Genomic DNA, 23,670 nt, shown 5'->3' on the forward strand with positions numbered 1-23,670 from the left:
CATGATTTCCCAGAAAAAGCAATGCAAGGGAAGGAGGGCAAGGCTCATTTCCTTCCCCTGGTCAATTAATGCTGGAGGAAAAGGAGATGAGGACTATCTCTTTTTCCTAGCTCTGGAGTACCTGTTGGGGAGCAACTGGTAAATGGGTACAAGGGGTGCCACTTTCTTCTTTCAATAGCAGGTAAGAAGTTGTTTAGCAGATTGGAGTGATCTCCAGTATTTATTACATACATACATACATATATATATATATATATATATATTCCCTCTGTGTTAATATATATCATCACTTCTGAGCTTTCAGGGCTGAAAGACCACTCTGGTACCATACTTCATTGATGAACTGTGGAAATCCATTTGTCATTCTAAGTGTTGGTCAAAAAATAGGAATTTCAAATGAGATTGCTCAAATGGCTTATGCTGAATTTTCTGGGAGCATATTTCCACCAAGAGTTGCACAGAATAGCCTTATAAAACAAAGACTGGAACAAAGATTAAAGCCAACATTGTTTGCTATCCTGCACTAACTATATCTGTCCTCAAATGTTACAAGAATGTGAGTATCCATTAGCAGATCATGCTGGAGTAGGAGAGGAAGAGGCAAATAGGATGCACCATATCATTTTACCTATTGGTCAGAAATCTGTTTCTTCTGGTTCAATTTCTTAGAATATGTGAAAAGCACAAGTCACTGTGACAATCTTGTAACCATTTAGCATGATCTTCTCCTAATAGTTGCTTCTTTCACCTGGAGCCTAAATTGGAACCAGAGTCTGCAATGTGGCTTTCTGTCCTTAAACCTACAGGATGAGCCTCTCGGAAGTTCAGGCAAAGAACAAGGTAAGCAGAAGTTCTGAAAGTTCAAAACTAACAATCTAGTTTGCAAAAATAGCATTATGGAGTGCTTCTCACCATTGGTATAAATCTGTGACCTCAGTATTAAGTTCTGCATCACCAACCAGCTTTATATAAAAACCTTTTTGCTAGGCAATGATTAACTGTAAAAGGGACTGGATTCAATTTCCAAGCACAGATGCCAAAATCCTTAAGAAAGGTGCCTTGGTCTCCTCACCCCCAAACCAGGAAAATTTATCTGCATATCTGGGTGCTCAAAAGTGAGCAGAGACTTTCCGTTTGTAAGAAGTGATGCATAGAGAACATCTGAAGAGATCTCCTGAGGAAAGACAGTGCAAGAAAACTAACTGGCAGGGTCTTGGTGAATGGTAGATGAGCTTTGCATGCTGCAGTGACTCTGGCAATAGTCCTGCTGTAGCTCTATGAATATACAGAGGGAGCCAGCTACAACCTCCTGTCTGATTATGCCCCAGAGTATCCAGGACTGGAGTCCAACTGCTGCCCAAGGTGATCTCAGAGGGATATGCAAACCTGCTCCATCCACAGGGACAATCACAGCAGCGTAGTTGAGTTCTATCTAGCCAGTTTGTAAAGGTCTGCCATTCTGCAGATGCCTCTTGCTTCAGGGCATGGCAATGCCTGTTGCTGCTATGTTCCATGAGAAGAATGAGAGGGGTGGGGAAGAAATGTGAAGGATGATACTGCTCCTAGGGTCAAAGTGAGCAGATGCTATGGTGCCACCTCAGTGTTCTGGTACAGCCAAGTTTTTGTCTTGCTGCACTTGCCCAATATAGAACTCAACAGGCATATCCTGGGCAAATACAACTGACAGTTTTCAGCTAGTCCTGGTCATTGTACTCCAACTGATGCCTCTGGGGTAAACTGATGATGCAGACAGTCCTGTACTGAGGCAGAAGCTGATACCCTTGGTGGTATTGCCATTGTAATGCTTATGTAGGGCTGCAGATAAGGCACTACAGCATGGAATAAAGATCAAGAATATGAAAGTGGCCAACAACAGCACTTGAGGCAAACAGCACTCTTGGCAAGGCTCCCGTCATGTCTCCCAGCTCTGAAATTGGACAGGATTGTTGGCATGGTGCACTCATTCAGACCCACACATTTAGGCATGGCCAACAGAAGAGAAGCTGATGACAGACAACAAGTGCCAAGGAAACAAGATTGATGACTTCTCCTGAAAGAGTGCACCAGATAGCTTAAGCCTGACAAGACTTTGCAGAGATGGAGATGGCACCCCATCCTCTCTCTCCACCACCAGCCAGCCTCCTTCCCCTGAGAACACTTGCCCTGTCAGCAACGCTTCAGAGAAGATGGTAAAAACTGCTCTGTGTCTGAGGTTGGTATGCTGATTTCAGAGCTCCAAAAAGGCAGAAAAATTCCTTAGGATTCCCTAAGGGAAAGACTAGATGTTTCTTCTTTCACTCCAGGGACTCTGTTTTTTTACTGGAATATCAGGATTAGCACACTGGTGAAAACGACTGAATGTGAGCCCTTGCCCAGCCTGCTACATATGTCATCTAAGTTTGGTTTTCTTCTTGTTTGTGTCTCCTTCATTTCTGGGGTGTAAAAGTTCTGTTTCTTGTGAATTTAGAGAAAGGATAACAATCTACCCCAGCTCAAGTGGTGAGTATCGGGGAAAGCAAGAGACAAGGCCAGATTGGCCAAAGCTGGAAAACCAACTGTAAAGGTCAGCACCACCCACTTCAGCTGACCTGTCACATCAAAACTGCAAAGCCTCATTGGTTTTCCTATAACAATTCCAGGATATTCAACATGAGACCTGCCACTTACGATACTTGTTCTGTCAAAAAAAAACCCACAAAAAAACAAAAAAACAAGCCAAAATTTGGCCTGAATATCTTAATGTGTCTACCAAGGAATTAAGGTAGTTCCTTAATTAAATGTATTAAGTGTCTTTTATAGTTATCCACAAAATCTAGAAGTATTTGATATGTAAAAGAAAACCCCATCTTATTCCCCATTCACTTCCTGGAATCAATCAGATCGATTCCTGTAGCACTGCATCTCCCCTGTGTTAGCTTTCTAACCTGGCCATTGCTTCTCTTGCAGTGCTGCATACCTGGCTTTCACAGGCCATCCCAACACACCATGAACCCTGTCACAGAAACAGTCTAGAGCAGAGCACTGCATAGCTGGGGATTTGTCCCCTACAATGTACATACTGGATACAGATCACAAAGGAAATCATGTCAGAAAAAGACTGTGAATTTCCAGTATGTATCTTGGCAGAGCATTTTTTTGACAGTAAAGTTATCAAGCACTGTCTCAAATCCTCTATAAATCACAGTTAAGAAGACAGCAAAGGCATAATGAAGCAACACTTTAGCTGCATCTTCTCCACGGAGCCTCGTACTGACAAACACAGCTTTGTGCCTGTTCCTGAAACGTACTGACCCACTGAATTAAAAGGCGGCTAAACTCCTGGCTTGTCTGCAGGAAAGGGATGCCTCTGGGACAAACTGCAGGATTTCCCAAAGGTGTCTCTAAGGTAAGGGAAAAGAAAAGAAGAGATAGAGAATCAAAGGCCAAGGATAACAGCAGAGGGAGGTGAAAATATTGAACTTGCCAGATGACCTAGCAGAAGAGGGGCTTGACATGATTGAATGGGATGTGGCTGTTAAAAATGCCAGTTGATACAGAGGTGACATGTCATGAACCACCAAACTTCATGAGGACAGGCTCTGTCAAAATTTCTGCCTGCTTCCTATCTTCTAAGCTACAGGGTTCCCAAAACTTATTTCTATCAGCATGTAAGTGATTAAACCACTATCAGGTATTGTGCTGGCAAGACTCACCTGTCTCAGTTCTCTTCCCAAGGGCAAGTGCCTCTAGATCTAAAAGCTGGGTTGCTGTCTTCTGCAACAGCCCTGAGGAAGGCAGTCTACTCCAGTAACTTTGACTTCACTGTGTTCAAACTATTATCTCACTTTCTCCCTTTTCCCTAACTTGAACTTTTACTATTAGTACAAGTGCATAATATTTGCACACTTAGTGACACTTATACTTTGTACAAAGTCATGTCCATGGAACACCTACAGCCAAACTATTTCCTGGGGCAACACAAGAGACAGGGCTGTTCCCAGCTCACCAAGGTGAATACTTCATGGTGGGACAGGCAAGAAAGCTGTTGAGTTGTGCGGAGCTCCCATTTTCTGTACCATTAACCATATGCAATCCCTCTTTCCCTCAAAACCCTCCACAAAGAACCTGGTAGGTCCAGGTGCTCAAGCTGGACATCAAATTACAGTTTACAGTAGTCAACATTTTAAATTCAATGAAAACACAAAAATGTGCCCAGATCTACCCTCCTATTCCTCACCATGTGCACATACACAAGCATCCACTATTGAAAAGTGCTGTTCTGCCAGCTTAAAACTCATAAGGACATCCACAGCATGAAAAAACAATTGCTCTACATCTTTGTCCTCCACAGGAGAAGTCCAGTGTACCCTATCCTCAGCTTATGGGCTGCTTCTCTTTGGGAGGGGGCAGCTTAGGGCTGCTCCAAGTATCTCCAGGAGCTCTCCAGAGCGATACTGGCAACTGAGCTAAGGATGTCCCTGCCCGGTGCCACCTTTTTGCTCATCCACATCACAGCCTGGCACCTGTTCCCACATCACTCTGCTTCATATGCTAGAGGCTCCCTTAGGAAAAAGCCTCATTTGCCCTTCTCAGGTAGTGTCTAACTGGGGGCTGTAGAGAGGGAGCAGGGTGAGCAGAGGCAGGAAGTCAGTGATGGGGCACTGTAAGATCGGTGCTAGTCAGCCACACATGCTCCTCATGTCTGCACTGTCCAAGCGAGTTGTGTGCAGGGGCAAGATGGACTGGCATAGCTTCAGAACAGGTCTGCAAGCTTTTTCCTGATAGAAGGATACTCTGTCTTATACAGGACTCAGAAAAAGATCAGGCTTATGTCCTTTTTCACTGTGGTTGGCTTTGCCCCGTTTAAGTTGAGTTTAGCCTCTTTACACATTCTAATCCTCTACTAGAAAAGCTCCAGATTAGTCTGATGAATGTGCAATGCCCGGTTTACCAGTCAATGGAACAGTCAGAGGAAGGCAGCAGGCAGTTTTCTGAAAGAGAATGTGGTTGCCATACTGCCATACCCCTGAGACCAAGGTCAAAGAAAGAAGCATTTGGTGCCCCTCCATTGCTGCATCTCTTGGGATGAAACATTTCTAATACTTCTCAGAGAAAGTGCTATGCACAGACAATTATAAAAGCTCATGAGCTGTGTTACACATCAGATTCTTCATATATGTGTCAAAAAAACCTTTCCTTTCTCTGAGCCATCTATAGCTGTAAACAGAAATCCACATATTAATGCAGTGATATTTCCTCTGCACATAAATCCCAAGTATTGTAACAACTTCACTGTTTGTGCAGCTTTTAATTTAGCTAGAGCTGTGCAGCAAGCATGTTTTCTATTCACTGAATTCAGTTCTTACAAATAAATATTTATAATAACATATATGCTATCTAAATGCATTTTCCTTTGAGCTTAAAAATCCAAGTTTCAGGTTGCATGCACCCTAAATTTCCATGACTACAGGGTAAGAAAGTATACTAGTGTCTTTCAAGTTAGACATCTGTTTAGAATGTTTTGTGGCCACGCTACGTCTTAAATCAATTTGGTTATAAAAACAAATATTCTTTACAGTATTAAAATAAAAGAATGGAGATGATTTATTGCTTGTTTTTAGCAACTGACTTGTCTGAGGAAAGATGGACCATATGGAATGGACTGACTTAAAAGTTCACTGACATGATGCAGTTATTTATTGATTTTTATAGACAATAATGACCTATAAGGGCTCAGCTCTGCCGTTTCCCTGTTGCTTTAGCACCCTCTTCTAATACTTCAGGGAATTGAGTCCATTTAGCTGTCTGTATGTCTTCTTACAATAAATGAATAATATGACGAATCATATTTTGGTATCTCATAATGTGCTGTTATAAATAGTTTCTTATTATGTTCTTTCTGCTTACTCCCATCGGGAAAATACAGTTAGAATTTAGATTTCTAAAAAACGTTTCTTTTTTCTTCAGTCTCTACATGAGTGCTTTAAACAATGTTCCTTGCATTTTGCTGCAATTCACAGGTTCATATGGACTTCTAAGCAAGAAAGGTCAGGGGAATGGCTAGAAACAGAACTGGAGCATGCAGAACAACACAGAAGTGTGCAAAAAGTGCCAGAGAAGGATGCAAGAAACATCTTGTAATCTTCTTTTGAGATTTCTGCATTGATTTAAAAACATTTGATTTTTCTTTTTCACCTCCCTTTCTCTGGTGGCTTTTAAAGGTGGTTCTGTTCCCCAGGCACCCACGTACAGTTTCTGCACTAAACACCAGGTTCCACCCCTGCTGAGGTCAACCTTCCCCTTGGCAGGGAAGTGAAGACAAAAGTGACTGAGTTTCAATATCAAGATCACTGTCACTTTTAGGGGGCTGTTATCTGAGAACTTGGATCTACCATTACTCCAGACAGCCACAGCGAGCAGTGGTTTCAGCCTTCTCTCCCCCGTGGCTCCCAGAGTGGCTTCTTGCTGAGCAAGCAAGCAAGCAGCAGCCCCTGCATGCAGGCAGCAGCAGAAGCGCAGCAACTGAAGTTCCTCTTTCCCTGCAGTGTTCAGAAGCCTTCAATGAGACATCAGCACCACAGCCCTACCGACCTGCAGCTTTCTAAGGAGTAGGAAGAAGAAAATGGAAGCAAAAGTAGCTTGGACGATGAAATTTTTGATGCCATGTAACAGTAAGATAAGGTCAATAGAGACAACCCTTAGAAGTATGCAAATTCAGTGAGCTACCCAATACCAGTTAAGCACATCTCGGAAAATAATAATAATTAAAAACAAGCAAACAAACAAACAAACAAACAAAAACCAAAACCCAACTGGTCATCAAGACGCTCTTTTGAGCTGCGATTTCACTTCTTCTGCAGCTATGGACAGTTGATTAAATTGGGGGCTAAATCTGGAGTGAGGACAGCTTGCAGTTTAACAAGAATGTTATCCGAACGTCTTACCTTCTTTTTTTCTTTTTCTTCTTTAAATAGGATATGATAGTTCTGAAAAACTACTCAAAGAAAATAAGGTAATTTGCTAGCTCTGGCAATCTGGATTATTTCAATCACTTTGTACTTTAAGAGTTTATAAAAGCAGTGTGGAAGGAATAAGAAGCAACCAGTGTTGCTTCATGAGGAAATGCTTGTGTTTATGAGAATATTAAGAATGTCTGTCTCTTTTTTCAAATAGCATGTGTCATTTAAAGCATCAAGAAGAAAATTACATTGGCTTCCAGCTCCCTGCTAGTTTCCTGCACACGACCACCTCCCTTCCTGGTAGTCTAAAAATAATGGGAAATATTAAAAAATGAGCAAAAGGATCCAGTTGAGAAGCCAATTACATTCAAGAAGCTATAGTACTAGAGATAAAATGTATGTTCTAAGTATGTGGGTGCTTGAAATAATGATGACCATAAAAAGGCAGATGAAGACTGAAGTCTGTAATTATTTTCCAGAAGAGAAGTGGGCTTATGGGAGAAATTGATTGCATGGGGTCTTGAAAAGGAAGGTGTGTATGACAGTCTAGGTTTAGCGTTCAAACAAGCCCTTTGAATGAACACACATTTTCAACCAAATAGAGGGAATCTGAGAAGAAAACAGACTAGTATTTCAAAGTTTCTGCTTTGAAACCCTGTGCAGGCACAGATTTACTATAGCGGATTTACTAAGCTACCTCATAGCACTATCCAGAACCTGCTTTCCTGGCCACACAACACAGTCGAGACTGAGCGAGTCTCTAGCCTCCTACTCTATGTGCATTGCAACAACAGCCATTTCTGTGTTTCTATGTATATGTGTGTATTTGTGCACATGACTATAGATGGATCGCACTGCTAACACCAAATCAGTATGTCCTGAAAACCTTGGTCTCGGTGCTGTGAAATACTGAGCTCTACACCTATCTAGATGCGCTCCTGAACTTAAATGCTTATGCCCATGGTTAAATGCCTTGAGAGCTCAGGTCCTGATTCCTTCACCTTCCCTGCAGGAGGGAGCAGAGGAGGAGTAAGAAGGGCACTGACCTCCTGCCTCTACGGTGAGTGATGGAACTTACTGTTCCATTTACAGTTCCATTTTAAAAATAGATGCTGGGCAAGTAAGCAATTAAAATTCAAGAAGAAAAGCAGAACTATCTGGCAGTTGTTCAGAAAGCCTAACTTGTATAAAAAAGATCTGCACGTAGCTGGTATAAGTATAAACAGTCAGCAGCATGAGATTATGAAAAACAATCCTTGCCTGGCAAATGTAATTACTTTTAACAAAATTTAAAAACCGGAGAGTGAAGAAAACACAGCACAAATACTGTCTTTGCAGGCTGGATCATTCAACTGTACATGGAATAAGCTCCCATAAAACATCTGAACTGTCATCTTCGGAAGTATCGATGCAGACAGGTGCAAAAGGGTCCAAATTCCAAGCTGGACATATGCTAGCTCGGCGCTGTTCCCAGACAAATGAATTCACTAAGAGGTTTGGTAGAGTGATCTGAACACCATGGGGTGACACCGCTTCTGAAGGAGAGCCGGTTTGTGCCTGGTCAATGAGCTCAGATGTGTCTTCACACACCAAGATACCTCCTGGCTGCCTGGCTTTCCTTTGTAGCACTGAGTTCACCAGGAGAAGTGATGAACAATAGTTGTCCTATGACTGTCTCACCATTATCCAGCACTTTCTGGACTCCACCCCCCCACCCCGCAGCCCCCCTCTTCTCTATTGGGTAAATCACTCCCTGTCAATGGCCTGGCAGCAGAAGCACCATTGTTCCATCTAGTGGAGAGCTATTCAGTGTTGATGGCCTTTGATTTCTCTTTCCAAACATAGGCCTTGCCTCTGCCAGATAGGATTTTGCTGGTAGGGTTATGCTGGCAAATCCTCCTAACATAAGCACAGTCTGTAGTCCCCAAAGATTTATGGTGGCCCAAATCGGTCTAACTTACATCAATTCTGTGAATATAGTAAGTGTAGACAATACCAAAGCCTCTCAGAATATGTCCGATATAAAATAGATACACTAATTTACTGTGAAGGTTACAATCCTAAACAACATTCAGAAGAAAAGTAAATAACGGCATTCATAGTTTGGCACAGACACGTTGCTAGTGTGTCACATCCTGACGGATTGGGGATATGTCTGTGTCAAACTATGAATTCCGTTTTTGCCTTTTGAATGCCGTTTACAATTGCAACTGTCCATGTGGATTATTGCATCTATTTTTATAGCCAAGGCTCTGTCTGGGAAGATGTAACAGAGCAATCAACAACACTGACTGGTTCTATTTTGCTGGAACAATAGTGTTCCTGTGAGCTGGGCTCTTCCATCTTCATGCACAGGACAGGAGGGCTGGGGTCCGGACTTCCCCTCATCTTAAAGAACATGGGCAAAAGAGGGATGGAAGCTTATTATGCGGGTACATTTGTCAAAGTGAAGGCTCTCTGCTAAAAGCAAGACAAGAGCGGTCAAGCCAAAGACTTAACAGTGATCGTGAGGTCAGGCAGTGGGGCACTGCAGAGAGATACAGCTCTGAACAGCTGGGAAAGCTGGGAAGCCAGACAAGTGCAACCATGCAGGCCACCCATGAAGCTGGTGCCACCCTCCTCACTGCTGTCCAGGTCGAGAGGGGAGAAGGGAAGGCTCAGGCACTTTCTAACACTCCTGTTCCTCGCCACGCCTTCCTCAGTAAATTCATGCCTAGGCAGTACATTTTCATTCCGTCTGTACCACAAGCAACCCAAGAGTAAAGCTTTGTATGGATAAAAGATCTATTAGATGATTCAGACTAGATGTAAGGAGGAAATTTTTTACAATGAGAGTGGTGAGACACTGGCACAGGTTGCCCAGAGAGGTGGTAGATGCCCCATTCCTGGAAACATCCAAGGTCAGGCTGGATGGGGCTCTGAGCAACCTGATCTAGCTGAAGATGTCCCTGCTCATTGCAGGGGGGTTGGACTGGGTGACCTTTAAAGGCCGCTTCCAACCCAAAGCATTCTGTGATTCTGTGGTTGGCAAAAGGTGGAGTTCTTTGCTTTCCTATACATTATTCCTGCCACCTGCTTTTTGCTAATTGGGCTTTCCTAAAAGGATTGCCTGTGGATATAAAGCTCAGCCAGCTGGGCCCCGAGAAGCTGCAGCACTGCGGTGCAGGGTGCTGCTGTCCGAAGGGTGTTACCTGCCACAGCACCTGCATCTGAGGGGACGCTGCGGCAGGCCAAGGCTGCGGAGCAGTAGACAGTTCCTCCCCACAGCAACCACTCCCAGAAGTCTGCTGGAGTTTCAACGTTTGGATCCCCTTGCTAAGGACCAGCATCCCACCAGGGAGAGGGTTGTTTGTCGGTTTGTTACCTTGGACTTTCCACATCAGCCTGCTCTGGTTTGGTCTGTCCTGTCCTGCCGCCTCCCGTGCGAGAGCCGCTTTAGGTACCTACCAAAACCAGCATCTAACATCACTTGCAAAAGGCCCCGCTGCTTGCCGGGGATCCCCTGCCACTTCCAGGACAAACCAGCAATCCGTCGGCAAAATGTTCCGGGGGAGGGCGGGGGGGTGTGAATGAGAGAAAACCTCCCAGCTGTTACTGCGCTTCCTGGCGAAGCCGGTAAATGCGGTGCTGCCCCGCAGTGCCGGTGCGGTACGCAGCGATGTGCCTCTGCCCCGCACGGCGACAAGTGCAAAGAAACCCGCACCGGGCAGAGACCGGGGCGGGCGGCGGGGCAGTGTGGGGCAGGGGCAGCCCCCGCCGGAGGCGGCGATGCCGGGGGGCTGAGGCGGCTCCAGGTAGCGCGGGGGCGGACGCGGACGGTACTTTCTCCTTTCCAACTTGCGGGGAGCGCCGGGCCGGCGGCGGCGCGGGCAGGTGCACGGCCCCGGGGGCAGCAGGGGGCCCGGCTCGGCCTCCCGGCCCGCGGCGGAGCGGCGGCCAGCTCCGGCGGAGGAGCGCGCTGAAGGTCCGCGGCCCCGTCCGGCGGCGCACGGTGGCCCGGTCCCCGCCGCGCCGGCCGCCGCCCGCCCCCGGCCGCCGGTGCCGCCGCGCCGCCGCAGCGCCCTCTGCCGCCGGCCAGGGGTGGCGGCGGCGGGCCGGGGATCGCGTGCGAGCGGAGAGCCGGCGGCTCGCCCTGTCACTCGGCCGCCAGCCCGCCACCTGAATCACGAGGAAGCGGCGGCCGAGCATCCTCCCCACCCCCGGCGCCCTCCGGGCCGCTCCCGCCGCCCGCTCCCGCACCGCCGCCCCGGCACCGCCGCCGCGCCTGGGCCGGCCGCTCCGCGCCGCGGCCGGGGGCTGCTCCTCGCCCGCAGAAACTTTGCACCCGCGGGTGGCGGCGGGGACCGTGCGGTAAGTCGTTGCATCCCCAGAGCTCGCGGCGGGCAGGCGAGGCTTCAGCCCGGGCTTCGCGGGGGGCCCGGGGGCCCGCCGGCTCCGGCCACCTCCCCTCCCCGGCCGCCCCCCCGCCCGCCCCGGGGTGTCGGGGCTCCCCACCGGCCGTTTCGGTGGCGGCGGGACCGCAGCCGCGCCGGACGCGCCCCGCAGCTGCCACCCGGGCGCCGGCGCCGGCCGCAGCTCCCAGGCGAGAGCGCCGGGAGGTACCGGGTGCCCGCTGGCCACCGGGTGATGCCCGGGGCGCTGCCTCGCTGGCCCCAGGGCTGTGAGCGGAGCGGCGAAGGGCTCAGCCGTGCCACCTTGGCCACGTCTGGCTTCGCCCATCCTTGCCACTGATGCCTCGAGAGACATGCCGAGGGGAAAGCAAGTGACATAAAGTTTCACGTCGCCTCCTCCGAGCCCCAAGTGCAGTCGCTTGGCGCTGGACAGGGTGAGTATCCTTTGGGGTCAGGCAGCGCTTCCCCTGAAGACCTTCATTTTCAGCGGTTTCTAACTTCAGAGGTACAAATTCTTGTTGCGTTTCGGTTTGACACAGCAAAGGGGGAGAAATCAGTGAGGGAAGGGCAAAGCATGTGTATGGGCTCTGCCGCTTTTTCTGACTTTGCTTTACTTTGTTTAGTAAACAAGAATTTTGTATGTCTTCGGGTGAAGCTGTAGTTTTATGTCTTTATTAAAGAATAATGTAAATAGCATAAATCCAAATTCTATCACATAAAAAACTTCTTTCTTTTTCTGAAGACGGGCACAAACAATGTTTGTGCGTCATTAGTGAGTTTCTAGGAGATAGACTCTGAAGACCAAAAAAAAAAAAAAAGAAAAAGAAACAAAAACCACCAGAAAACCCCAAGAATATGCTTGACGTTGTTTGGTAGTTGGAGGTTTCAAAAAGACAACCGGGACTGGATTTAAATAAAACTGAATGATCTGGTTGGGCTCAGAAGTAGTCTGTTGAGAAGAATGTTGATGCACATATGTTTGCAGTAGATAAAATAAAACAGTTCTCCTTTATGAACCGTAGAGAGTGTTATTATCCAGGGCTAAGACTAAATCGTTGCATTTAAGCGAGAGACTTAATGACTGACAAGATCGAATTCACTGGCAAGACACTTGGTTAATTTGCAACCAAGAGCAAGAATTTATTTCCTTGAAAAACAACGTACCTAATACCGCAGATATTAAGATCCAGAGTGAGTTACCAGTTAAGGTTTCGACAGTAACTTTAATGCTGTTGCTCCTGCCCGCACCCCTGAGCACAGGCTGAGGCAGTCCTCACTTTTCACTGCCGCATCCACCACATCTCTGTGTCACTATATATGTTTGTGACAACCTTTTTTTTTTCTGTAGTTGACCGTAAAAGCGTGTTCGAGTGTTCTCTGGTCTCGAGGAGAGGACTGGGCTTTGAGGGGCTGCGTTGGGCTGGTCTGTGGACACCTCCAGCCTTCAGCTCTGGAAGCACAAGGCTCTGGAGTCCCCAGAGTGAAGGGGTTCCGAGGGGGACCGTTTCAGCAAAGAGTGGCAGGGACTGAACGCTCGTATGTGGAAAAGCTGGGTTGTTGTCGTTTCAGGATTTTCATTCCAAATGAGCTGTGGGAGGGGAAGGTATGTTATTACCTCAACTTCCCATCGATTCGGATTTCTGTCCAGGAATCGTAAGGAGGAAATGCATTGCTAGGCCCGCTTTGCAGCGCGGATGCTTACAAAAACCAGGCAGCCGCTTTAATATTGATTCGTCAGCTTCAGCGTGTAAACAGGTTTAAACTCCACCGTGGAGGATTTAGTAGTCAGAAATTATTTTACCATTAGATTTGCCTTCCTGTAGGTATATCTAAAAATGCAGTAAAGACACTTTTGGTATCAGGAACTGCCCATAAGTAGTTGAACTAGACTGAGAACTTGGTACAGCTTTTGCTGTCGTGTTTTCAAGGGGTTTGATTCAACCCAAGACCCCACTAAACGTGGGGGCTCTGCTGTTGAATAACCAAGGTCCGGTGCCAAATCTTTCTTTAATATTCCTGGTAATTACTGCTGACTCATGCTGACATGTGAGTTCAATTAGCCCCAACTGGAATGTAAAGGATGTGGGAGTGTCTCTTTGTGCCCAGAGACAGCTAGGACAAAGCAGATTTTGGAGGAAAATTTAAGGAATTGCCAAGTTTGGGTAGGAAGTGTCAGCCAGGATTTTTTTTTTTCAGTAATGTTTGAATAACCAATAAAGCTGAGTCCCGGGAAGGGGGTGAATTTGGATAACATGGGCTTGTCTTCACTGTGGAGTAACTGGTGTCCTAACTCAGACATTGCTTCTAATTTGACTCATGTCCACACACAAACCCGTTTCTGAAGAGTGGTGATGTTTTCAATTTGAGTTGGCTTACCCATGAGGAATAAGCTATAGCTCAGATAACCACAATTCATCAACTGCTAACACGATCTGCCTGAATGACACAAGTGCGATTTTGCTGAGCTCCGGCTGCTCCCACTTGAACGGGGTTACCTGGACCGCGGGCAGTGCCCGCCTGCTTCCCTGGTATGGGCAAAGACATGGTCAAGGGGAGCCTTGTCAATGTGAATGTTCCCACATAGTTACTGCCTAACTGCCCTGCTTGTGGCAGCTCGCTGGTGGTGGTCACTGTCACCACATGGCCGTGGCAAGCAGGACAGGAGGACTTTGCAGCCATGCAGTGCTCACTGATGCTCAGAATGGGCCATTGCTGCAACAAGATGCGAAAAGCAAAAAATTGTCTTTGCTCCAGAAATTAATTTCCTGTCAGCTACCTGCTGGTATGAGAAGGTCAGTTATATGTCAGAGGTATATGCTAATATATATGTGAATAAATCTGGCTGTACTTGGCTAGCAGAAGCAAGAGCTGCAGCTCTGGGAGAAGCAGTTTTGTTGTTGGCCCTCTATGCAAATTGCTGCTAGCAAATGCAGACCAGGATTTCTACAAACATTTTGAGGTCAAAGCAAAGAAAGTGGATACAAGGGCAAATATGCAGCCTTAAGTGTACTGAGTAGATGCTTTCTTTACCAGGAAGAGGACCCTAAAGCAGACTCCTGTGTCTGCATGAAGAATGAAAATTTCAAGGTGCTTTCCAAGGAATTTGACTCAGTGTTAAGGACCAGCCGAACATCCTGAGACAGAAATGCTTTGGTAGTATGTCTCTGTCAGTCCGGAGCTCCCTGTTGGCAATTTTGGATTTCGTTCAACTTACCTTCAGAGTCATGATCTTTGTGGTTTCTGTAGCAGTTGTGGCTGTGTTGTGCTGTTGTCAACATAACAAATATGACATGGGTAACTGCAGAATTTGAATGGATGGTCTTCCGGGATTGCGCAGGTGGGGTGGACGAAATGATGCCAACATAATGCTAACTGGGATGCACCCCAAATACTCACGATCCCCCGAGGTCCGTAGGGCCAGTGTGTGATACCACCATTGCAGTGTAGACAAGGTAGGATCTGTTCACTCAAGTGCAATCCTCAGGTACGCAGGCGCGCAGCTACAATTGCAAGAAACCCCAGCGTGTCTCTTTTACCTTTGTTTTTGAAACCTTATGCTGGATCTTACCCTTTCCCTCTGATAGGTGCCTTCTGGTATGCAGCAGCAGGGCAAGTGTAGGAAGATGGTGTAAAATTGTGCAAGACAGCAGTGCTTAGCAGCCTGTGTCAGTGGAACACCTTTAATACGAGTGTCTCTGAGCAAAGCATTTAGTCTACCCAGGTACTTGTCACGTGATGAGATTGCTTTGGGCTGGGCCGTACTGTCTATGGTTTTGAATCAAGGCTGCATCTGTAGGCAATGAATAAATTTGCATGATGCAGTCTTATTAAGCTGGGGCTGCAAACCACGTTGTTTGTAATCATGTATTTGACCTGTCCTGTGACTGCAGCGGTGCCTGGTGCACCAGAGCTATGGCTCTGTATTCAACAGCAGTCCCTGTCAATGCATTAAAGATATTAAATATTTATTCCTTACTCTTAAATTTGATTTGTATTGATGCTAAATGGTGGTCATTTTGGTAGGTTTAGCTTGTGGAAAACGTGCTAACAACATAAAATCAAATTTTGTTACTTGTTAGGACTGTAAAAATCCGCCGTTAGTGGATTTCTCCTTGCTCTGTTAATGCTGGAGCTGAGACAGAGTGAAGTTGAATACGTGGCAGTTTTGGGGTCATTGCCTTGCTTTCCCAGGAGCTGTTTGCTACATTTGGTAGTGTACTGATCCCTGGAAGTCATGATGCTGAGTAGCTTCTTGAACTTTTTCCTTTGCTGAAATTCCAAATATTATGCTCTCACCTCACAGTCAGGGCAGCATTGTTTGGAAAGTGGCTCTTCTTGGCCTCGTCTTTCACAGGGGTTTGTTTCTCCAAAATGTGTTTTTCTGATGTCTGAGCACTCCTGGTGCACTTGTCAGATTGAGTCTTCCTCTCCTTGCCCTCAAATGAGGAATCCTTCCACAAACACAGTGTCTTCTCGGGAAGCAAAATTTGCTGAGGTTGTTCTGTGGGCGAAGGATAAGGGTACTAGAGATTTTGGAGGGGTATGTTGGGAAGACTGTCATTCAGGTTGGGACTCTGCAGGGGTCGGTCAGAGCTGTTCCCGGTTTCATGAATGGTTTGAATGATGTGGGCATTCAGCCTGCAGAGGTCACCAAGCTGAAACAGGTTTCAGGCACCCTGGAAGATGAGAATCGAGTTCAGAGTGATTTTTGACAGTCACAACTTCCAGAAAACCAAGGAGGATGCGATTCTGTAAGGTTTTGTGCAAACACTTACCTTCAGTCAGCAGTAAATCACATACGCAAATACAGCACGGAGAATAGCTGGCTAGGCAACACAGGCTGAGGCAAAAAGGATGTGGACGTTTGGTGGATCATAAACTAAATATGAGTCAGTAGCATTGCACTGTTGTGAAAACAGTGTGTAAAAATGGGAGTGTAAAAATAGGAGTGTTTTTTCTAAGATAATGAATAATCTTTTCATGTTACTCGGCCCAGGTAGGCCCTTAGCTGGAGTATTGTGATCATTTGAGAGCTTGAGAAAAAGTACAGACCAAATTAAGAGTCCAGAGGAAAGAGCAGGAATGATCAGATACCTAGAAAACATCACTTACAAGAAAAGATTGAAATAATTGTTTAGTCTAGAGATGGGAAGAGTAAAGGGGAAAAAGTTAAAAATCTTTAGAAATATAGGGTTAGCTGCAAAATTAATTGAGCTTAAACTGTTGTTTAAGTTCATGTCAGCTGGGGCAAGAAATTACGATAGAATCATATCTTACATCACAGTAAGGAAAATTTAGGTTAAGATGCTTGGGAAAAAATTTGTGATTTTATTAATAGTTAAATGCTGGAATAAAATCTCTGGGGTACTCATAGAAACTATACTTCTTCAGTATAAGCAGCTTTTGGAAGTGGTTCAGCAGCTGTGTCATTACAGCTATGATGGCCTAAGCATGTAAAAGACTAGAAAGATGTGGCGCTTTTTTATTATATCAATTGATTTAGCTACAAAAAAAACCAGACAAGGCTTTCATGCTTGCAAGCCATTTCTCTGATCTGAAACCTCTGAATAGTTTTGGTACAGCTGCTTCTGTATGAAGCAGGGAGGGATGTTCTGTATGATCTCTTGAGGGTCCTTTCAGCCCCGTTTGCAAAGATGAAATGATTAACAAAATCCTTCTGTCTTGGGATAGACGGGTGTTCAGGGACTGGGGAGGGAAAGCATGCTATAAAAGCAGCTAAAAGAGCTCTCCCCTACCCTGCAAGTGGGGGTATTCCCTAAGATTTTCACTCAGTGAAAAATTACTGTTTATTGCTGCTTTTCAGGAGTAGGTGAGAATCAGTCAATGTTAAACTAGCTCCTTCATTAGTGTCAGGTGGTTTTGGATGTTAGCAATGCTTTGTAACAAATTATACTGTGGTAGGATGTACCCATAAAACATTTGCTTTTTCATCTTAGAGACTAAAAAAAGTTATGGGAGTTTTGAAGGCAAAAGATTAAATTTCCCTCCACGTCTTACGCTGATTATATAAAGTGAAATACTTGCAGTCATTACTTGTTTATGAAAGTTTAATTTAATTAGTTTTTAAAAATCTAAAAATATATGATGAGTAATTTAAGGAGTACATAGAAAATACTGCTGCTGGGGTTAATAATGAGAATAAATTTTTATATATTGATTAGTATGGGGTAGTAACAGATATAAACAGAAGACAGAGTTGTACTGCAGACAACTTGCAAATGTATTTAAATGTATTTTTTCCTCTGGAGATGTGTCTTTAAAAGAGTAAAATTATTTGCAATAGAATGTGCCAAAAATTGTCGAATAACAAACAAAATTGTAGATATGTCCATAGATCTCAGAAACAGAATAGGAATAGATATGTTATACTGTTTACAAAGGAGAAATTTGTGTTCCTGGGGAAGAAATCGTACACTTATACAGCCATAGTTAATGACCTGCAGTAATACTTGAGTACGTATCCGAACCAAGGTGCTGGAGTAGTGCCTTGTCAGCACAGCAGACAAAACTAGCCAGCCTTTCAACCCGTATAACTTGTTTAGCTACATTTGTAATCTCAAAAATAATAGCTACATCAGGTTTTATTTTTACTTTTGTCTTCAGGTTCTATTATCTGAAAGAACAGGAACTTTTAAGTTTTCATTCTGATTTTCATGTACTTCATGAAACTGAACACTTGCAAGAACTGAGCAAAATCTTGACAACTCATAAGCCAGCCTGGCTCTTGGTCTGCCTTTCTAAACTGTGACCTGCTTCTTTCAAATGCTGCAGTGTTTCTTACACTTGTAGCAAAAACATTTTAAAAGACTGAATTGCAGCAATAACAATAATAGCAATGTCAATTTAGGCATCAAGTTAACATAACGTGCTCAGTTCTAGGAGAAAATATTTCAAGTTACATTTCAATTTTTCTTTGCATTCCCATGTCAAGCTTTGAGGAAAACACCTTATTTTTGTCCTGAAAGTTTTTGGCTTTTTTTCTGTGGATCTTCATATATCTAAGCTCTGCTGAACCTCTGTTATGGGAGTCTTGGCATTTCATCGTCTGCTTCTCCTTTTCTCTGACTGAATATCACTGAGAAGGAGGAACACAGAAGAGCAAAGCCAGAAGAATGGGATTGCATCTTCCCAACAAGCTGATGTTACATCTAGGTTTATAAGGCATTTTTCTCCCTGCTCTCCCACTCCTACACACAGACGTTTCATAAGAAGTTTTATAATAATAAAGATGTCAGTCCCCATTTTGTTTGCCTTGGATCCAGTCCTCTTTTTTTTTTTTTTTTTCTTTTCTTGGGCAAAACGCTGTGCTGTGTTCTCCTGGTGTCACAGAGGCTCCTTTGAGGACACACTATGTCTCTGAGCCAGAGACGGCCACTTCTTTCTCTTTCCACACTGTCTCTAGTGATACAGAAATATATGAATATATGATACATACGCGACTTATGTATCATATATATAAACATGAAAAACTAGATAGATGACATGTATGAGATGTCACATATTTTGACTTCTGTTCTGTGCTGGAGTGCAACTAAAACCTTTTAAGAAACCTTTTATGGACAGGAAGAGAGGAATCAGGGAAATGAGAGAGCAATTATGGTGTGTTCAAAACACTTGGAGCTGTGTCTTGGCCCACTTGCAGGAGGCGATCACCAGCTTACTGGCTACCATGAAGAGTCTCCCTGATTTGGTAAGCAATCCTTTCCTGACAAAAATTCTATTTCAATTAGTTCCATTTTGGCTTTACAGTAGAAAACTCCTAAAAACAGTTCCTAGTATTTCTCTCTTTGTCGGTCATCTGTTGAATCCTCTCATCTATCTGCAGCCTCCCTTTGTATAACTCAGAGTTTCTCATCACATTGTTAGTGTTTGCTCCAAAATTGCACCACACTTCCAGTTTGTCCTGGTGGATGTAGGGTGATAAATAGTCTTACTGAAGATCATTCATCTAGTATTCCAAAGAGAGTCCCAAAGCCCAGACAGTCAGCATCTGATGAAATGACAAGCAGAGTATTAAAACATAGGTGGTCGGGAGGGTAACACCAGGAATGCTAGTGAACTTAGAAGAGCGTTTGGAGGACCGGCATAGCTTTGTAGTTCATAGTTGCATTTGCAACCTGTGGCTAGTTCTGTGACTCAGAGTGACATGTCTAGTTCACCCCATCGTGGTGGTGGATGGGTGCTGGAACATGTACGACCTTATGGTGGAACAGGGGAGTGGAGCAACACACAGTGGGGTGAGGATAAACCAACCCAAAACGCAGCCAATGCAAGGCCATGTGTGTCTTGTGAAAACAAATTGTTATTCTTTTATCTAAGGGTATTTATCCCTCACTTGCAACTGCAGAGTAGCGTAGACAAGTCAGTGAACTAGGCAAACCTGATAAACTATCATGACAGCACAGAGCTAAATCGGGGCAGAAGTTATCTGAAAAGTTAAATATACATTAGATAAATATACTTAAGTTGTTAGCTTGTACTGAGCTGTCTTGCCAGAATGAAACTGCTCCCAGAACCTGAACTAGCTATAGGTTGGAGACAGCTGAACTACGGCCCTGCCACACTACACGTTCATGGCAGAAATATTTCATTGACCTATCTTACTGGTTTTATTCAAATTTGCTATGGAAATTATATTTAGGCTTTCACAGCATCTGCTTTTCATTCTCCAGAAGTTACTTCTTTTGACCTGTTAGTCTGGCACCAGGAAAATAACAGAGGGATATTGATCTCAAAGATGTAATGTTCCTGAGAATTTAAAGGTGAAACATGCTACACTAATATCTCTACTGAGGGCAAGATTGCGATGTGAGACTTAATGTCTTGTTAATCATCATGTAATCCATATGGGTCAGACAATACCTTAACTGCCCCAGCTGTAGCAAACTTCTCATCACTGCTCACACCTTACGGTGGAAAGGACAGTTCCGCTGCTGCAGCAGCCCCGTATTGTCCTCAGATGATCTGTGGCAAAGACAGTAGAGAACCACAGTCAAGCTTGGTATAGAGATGCCACTCCACTAACTGTAAAGTTTTGTACCAGATTTATGGCCAATCTGATTTTTTCTGTGGGGTTTTTTTTACGTGCTATGGTCTGTATCCTTTCTGAAGTGACACAGTGCACATGTTAAAAGTTCTAAAACAAGCTTAATTTGTAAAACATGACTTAAAAAAAACCCCACCTCCATCTAAGCTTTTTTAGAAGTTAGCTATTTACATCCTCAAGGCTCAAAAAAAGTGTCCTTGAACTTATTTTCAGGTTTTCTTATATAAACAAATAAAGAAAGGAGGGCTGATGAGATAATTTAGTCCCCAAATGAACTCATTTGCGAGGGAAGAATAGTGATTGAATTTATTGTTCTACTAAAGATTCCTGAAGAGTGTAGCTGCGTATCCACCCTGTAGCAAAGGGCTGCCATGTTTCAGAGTCTTGCACTTGCAAATTAGGAAACCTGGGAGTTAAAGATGAAATGTGAATTCCTCAGCTATGTGGACAGGCACTAAACTTAATCTCATACTACACCAAGAAATTGCGTATTTTGTTTCTATTGTCCTCATTCACCTTGTGGTCCCAGTTCCATACTACGCACTGTTCAAATCCCATGCAAACACGGTGCTATTAATTTTGTCACAGACAGTTCTGTGATAATTGTGACTCTAATATCTAAGTACATTGAAACCACTTAATTTAATCTTTTTCAATTAATCTTTATTATACTGCTGAGACGTATGGTCTTATTAGGAGAGATAAATCTGAAAGATGTATTCTCATTTACGCAATGCCAGGCACTCGGAAGGTGATTTTCCAGCAGGTGCAGCCTTTGGCGTCCATTCCTTCAGAGAGCAGTTCTGGGCACCTTCAGCTGCAGCGCTGAGAGCTCATCACCATTGGAAATCAGACCAAGGCTCCCAGAAAACGAGGGCTGATGCCTCTGATGTCACGGGCTGTAATCGCGTGCCGTGCCTCACGCAGCCCTCATTCCTACACTCACGCAGCCCTCATTCCTACACTCACGCAGCCCTCATTCCTACAGCCACAGCACAGCCCTGATTCCTCCCCAAAGCTCCGTGAGCTGGGCAGGGTCTGCCTCCATCTGCTCACACTTCTCCCTCGAACGCAAGCAGTGATGGCAAAGGAGCACGCAGGAGACCTGGGTGGGAGACTCCAGCTGGGAGGCGCAGGCTACCCGATTTCTGGCAAAAATCCTGGATTTTTGACGGTTACTTTGAAGTCCTAGTGATAATTCAAAAGCAGTCATCCCTTTCTGAGTGTTATGAGGCACAGCGTCTGTCTGCAGGTTTTAGGGATGCTGAGATTCAGGACCACAAGCAGCCTGCTTCTGTCCCCTCCCAGCCCTTCCCATGCCGACTCCTCATCCCATGCCTGGTGTTTGGAGTCCTTTGCTTCTGGGCGCAGCGGCTGGAGCAGGGAGAGCACACCAGGATGGGGAGGAACAGCGAGAGGGAAGGTCTGGCTCTGCCTTTGCTGCTCTGAGGGGAGGCATGTAAAGCGCATGGGGATGCATATGTGTAGTGCAGATGCCTGTAGGAGGAATGAAGGGGATGACGTGTGCTCAGCTCAGGCAGAAACTATAGATAACTGTCAGACCACCACAAGTCTCCTGAGCACATGCAAACTGTTTTTTGGTTCGGAAGCTCTTAATGTAGCAAAACTTGTACATATTTTCTTTGAGGGAAACTAAAGAAAGTTTATATATATATGCTATGTCAGACAACCTTAGCTGTGCTGGAACCCAACATATGATCCCCGGTACTTGCAGAACACCCTTTGTAAGTCAAGTGCTATATGCCTTTTTATTAGTCAATTAATATTTCTGGCAACTCTTCAGGTTTGTGAATTAACCTTCTTCCTTTTTCACTGGAGAGAAGATTGAGGCAGAAAAGTAAGTTATAGGGCCAGAAGGAGCCACCATGGTCTTGTTTTGATCTCATGTAAAACATGGACCATCAGATATCCTTAGAAAAATTCTGCGCCACAGAGGTCTGATAGTTTTCTTCAGAAAAAAAAAATCTTGATTAAAAAAAAAGGCTCAGTGATGAAGAGGCCTCTATAGTCCTAGGTAAATTATTTTAATAGATATCCTCATTTATTTGTAATTTGAATTTAATTAGCCTCAAATTCTGTAAATTGGATCTTGCTAGAATTAGCTTTATCTCTGTCACGAAATGTTTGTTTCTTACATCATGTAGTTACTTACTGTGAGGAAGTTCTCTGTTGCTGTTCTCCTTGATAACCCAAACAGTTTGAGCTCCTGGACTCTTACTGTGGGGCTCGTTTTCTCAAGCTTTAATCATTTTTGTGACTCTCTGCTCTGGTTTTTTTTATTGAAGTGGGGCTGCTTCAGCTGGAAAGAGTACTGCATGCTGTTTGCAAAGATATATCCAAAGCCGTTATCATATTTTCTCTAAAACGTGGCCGTTCATCAGAGGCAAAGCATTTGGCAGAAACGTGCTAATCACAATTAATTTAGTGACAGCAGGAAGGTAGATTTCGATTTTGATGATTAGCCATTGCGAGTGGAAGTCTTTTTCCAGAGTTGCTCCTCCCAAGGTAGAAAGGCAACCCTGTGAAAAGCCAAGCTATACTCCAGCACCATCCCCTCCTGGCTTTCCTGTTGAAGCTGTGCCACAGTTGTGTGGTGCGGTGGGGATGGGAACGCAACTTCCTTACTCCCAGGCTGCCTCTTCGAATCCTGCACTGCTTTGAAGCTGTGGTTTGCACAGCCCTTTTCGGTAGTTCTGGCATTGAATGCATGGTATGTGATCACATTCGGGAAGGAAATTATTAATAAAATTTAATGAAAGGGGAGATGATCAGATAATATAATTTGACCTCCTACAGCTACCAAAGCTACCAAACTTTTTTTTATGAGTATGTCTGTGTTCAGCCCAACTGCTCCTATTTAATTTAAGCCTAACTTCTGTTAGGGTGAAGTGTACATTACAGAAAGACATCAGACAAAGAATCCATTAAATCCTTTGTAGCTTGCCCCACTGTTTAAATGCTCATGATGTTAGAGATCAATGCCTTATTTCTTACTTGGATGTATCTGGCTTCAGCTTCACTAAGTGCTTGCTATGTTTCAGATTAAAATAATTCAGCACCCGTATCTTCCCCATGAAAGTACTTCGCTTTACTCAAGTCACCAAATTCTTTTTTCTATGCAAAGCAGTTTCTTCAGCCTGCAAATATTTCTTCTAGCTTCTTTCCTCACCCTTTCCAATTTCTATCATTTGAAAAACACTTACATGGGAACTGTACACACTGTTCCAAGCATCAGTCTCATCGTATCTGTAAA

At 44.5% G+C, this 23,670-nt stretch overlaps 2 protein-coding genes across 7 annotated transcripts in view; one reads left to right on the forward strand and one right to left on the reverse strand.

Moving 5' to 3' along the window:
* The window catches only part of LOC308060197 (uncharacterized protein), a gene marked incomplete at its 5' end in the record, with an annotated part of 33,128 nt that extends 21,444 nt beyond the window's left edge, over window positions 1–11,684 (reverse strand). The window contains one exon of the mRNA XM_080378621.1: window positions 10,303–11,684. Within this exon, the coding sequence (XP_080234747.1) occupies window positions 10,530–11,684 (1,155 nt within the window). The 3' untranslated portion in view covers window positions 10,303–10,529. The remainder of the gene's footprint in view (window positions 1–10,302) is intronic.
* AHRR (aryl hydrocarbon receptor repressor) overlaps window positions 11,183–23,670 on the forward strand; it is an 88,632-nt gene continuing 76,144 nt past the window's right edge. For 2 of the 6 annotated variants that reach the window (XM_080378592.1, XM_080378586.1), the window contains exon 1: window positions 11,575–11,763. The gene's annotated coding sequence lies outside the window, so the exon portion shown is untranslated. Of the gene's footprint in view, window positions 11,289–11,574; window positions 11,764–23,670 lie in introns of those variants that run through there. The other 4 variants (XM_080378587.1, XM_080378585.1, XM_080378584.1 and 1 more) reach the window with 4 other exon arrangements.

Source organism: Falco punctatus, assembly GCF_963210335.1.
Source record: "Falco punctatus genome assembly, chromosome: 3".
Taxonomy (NCBI): Eukaryota; Metazoa; Chordata; class Aves; order Falconiformes; family Falconidae; genus Falco; species Falco punctatus.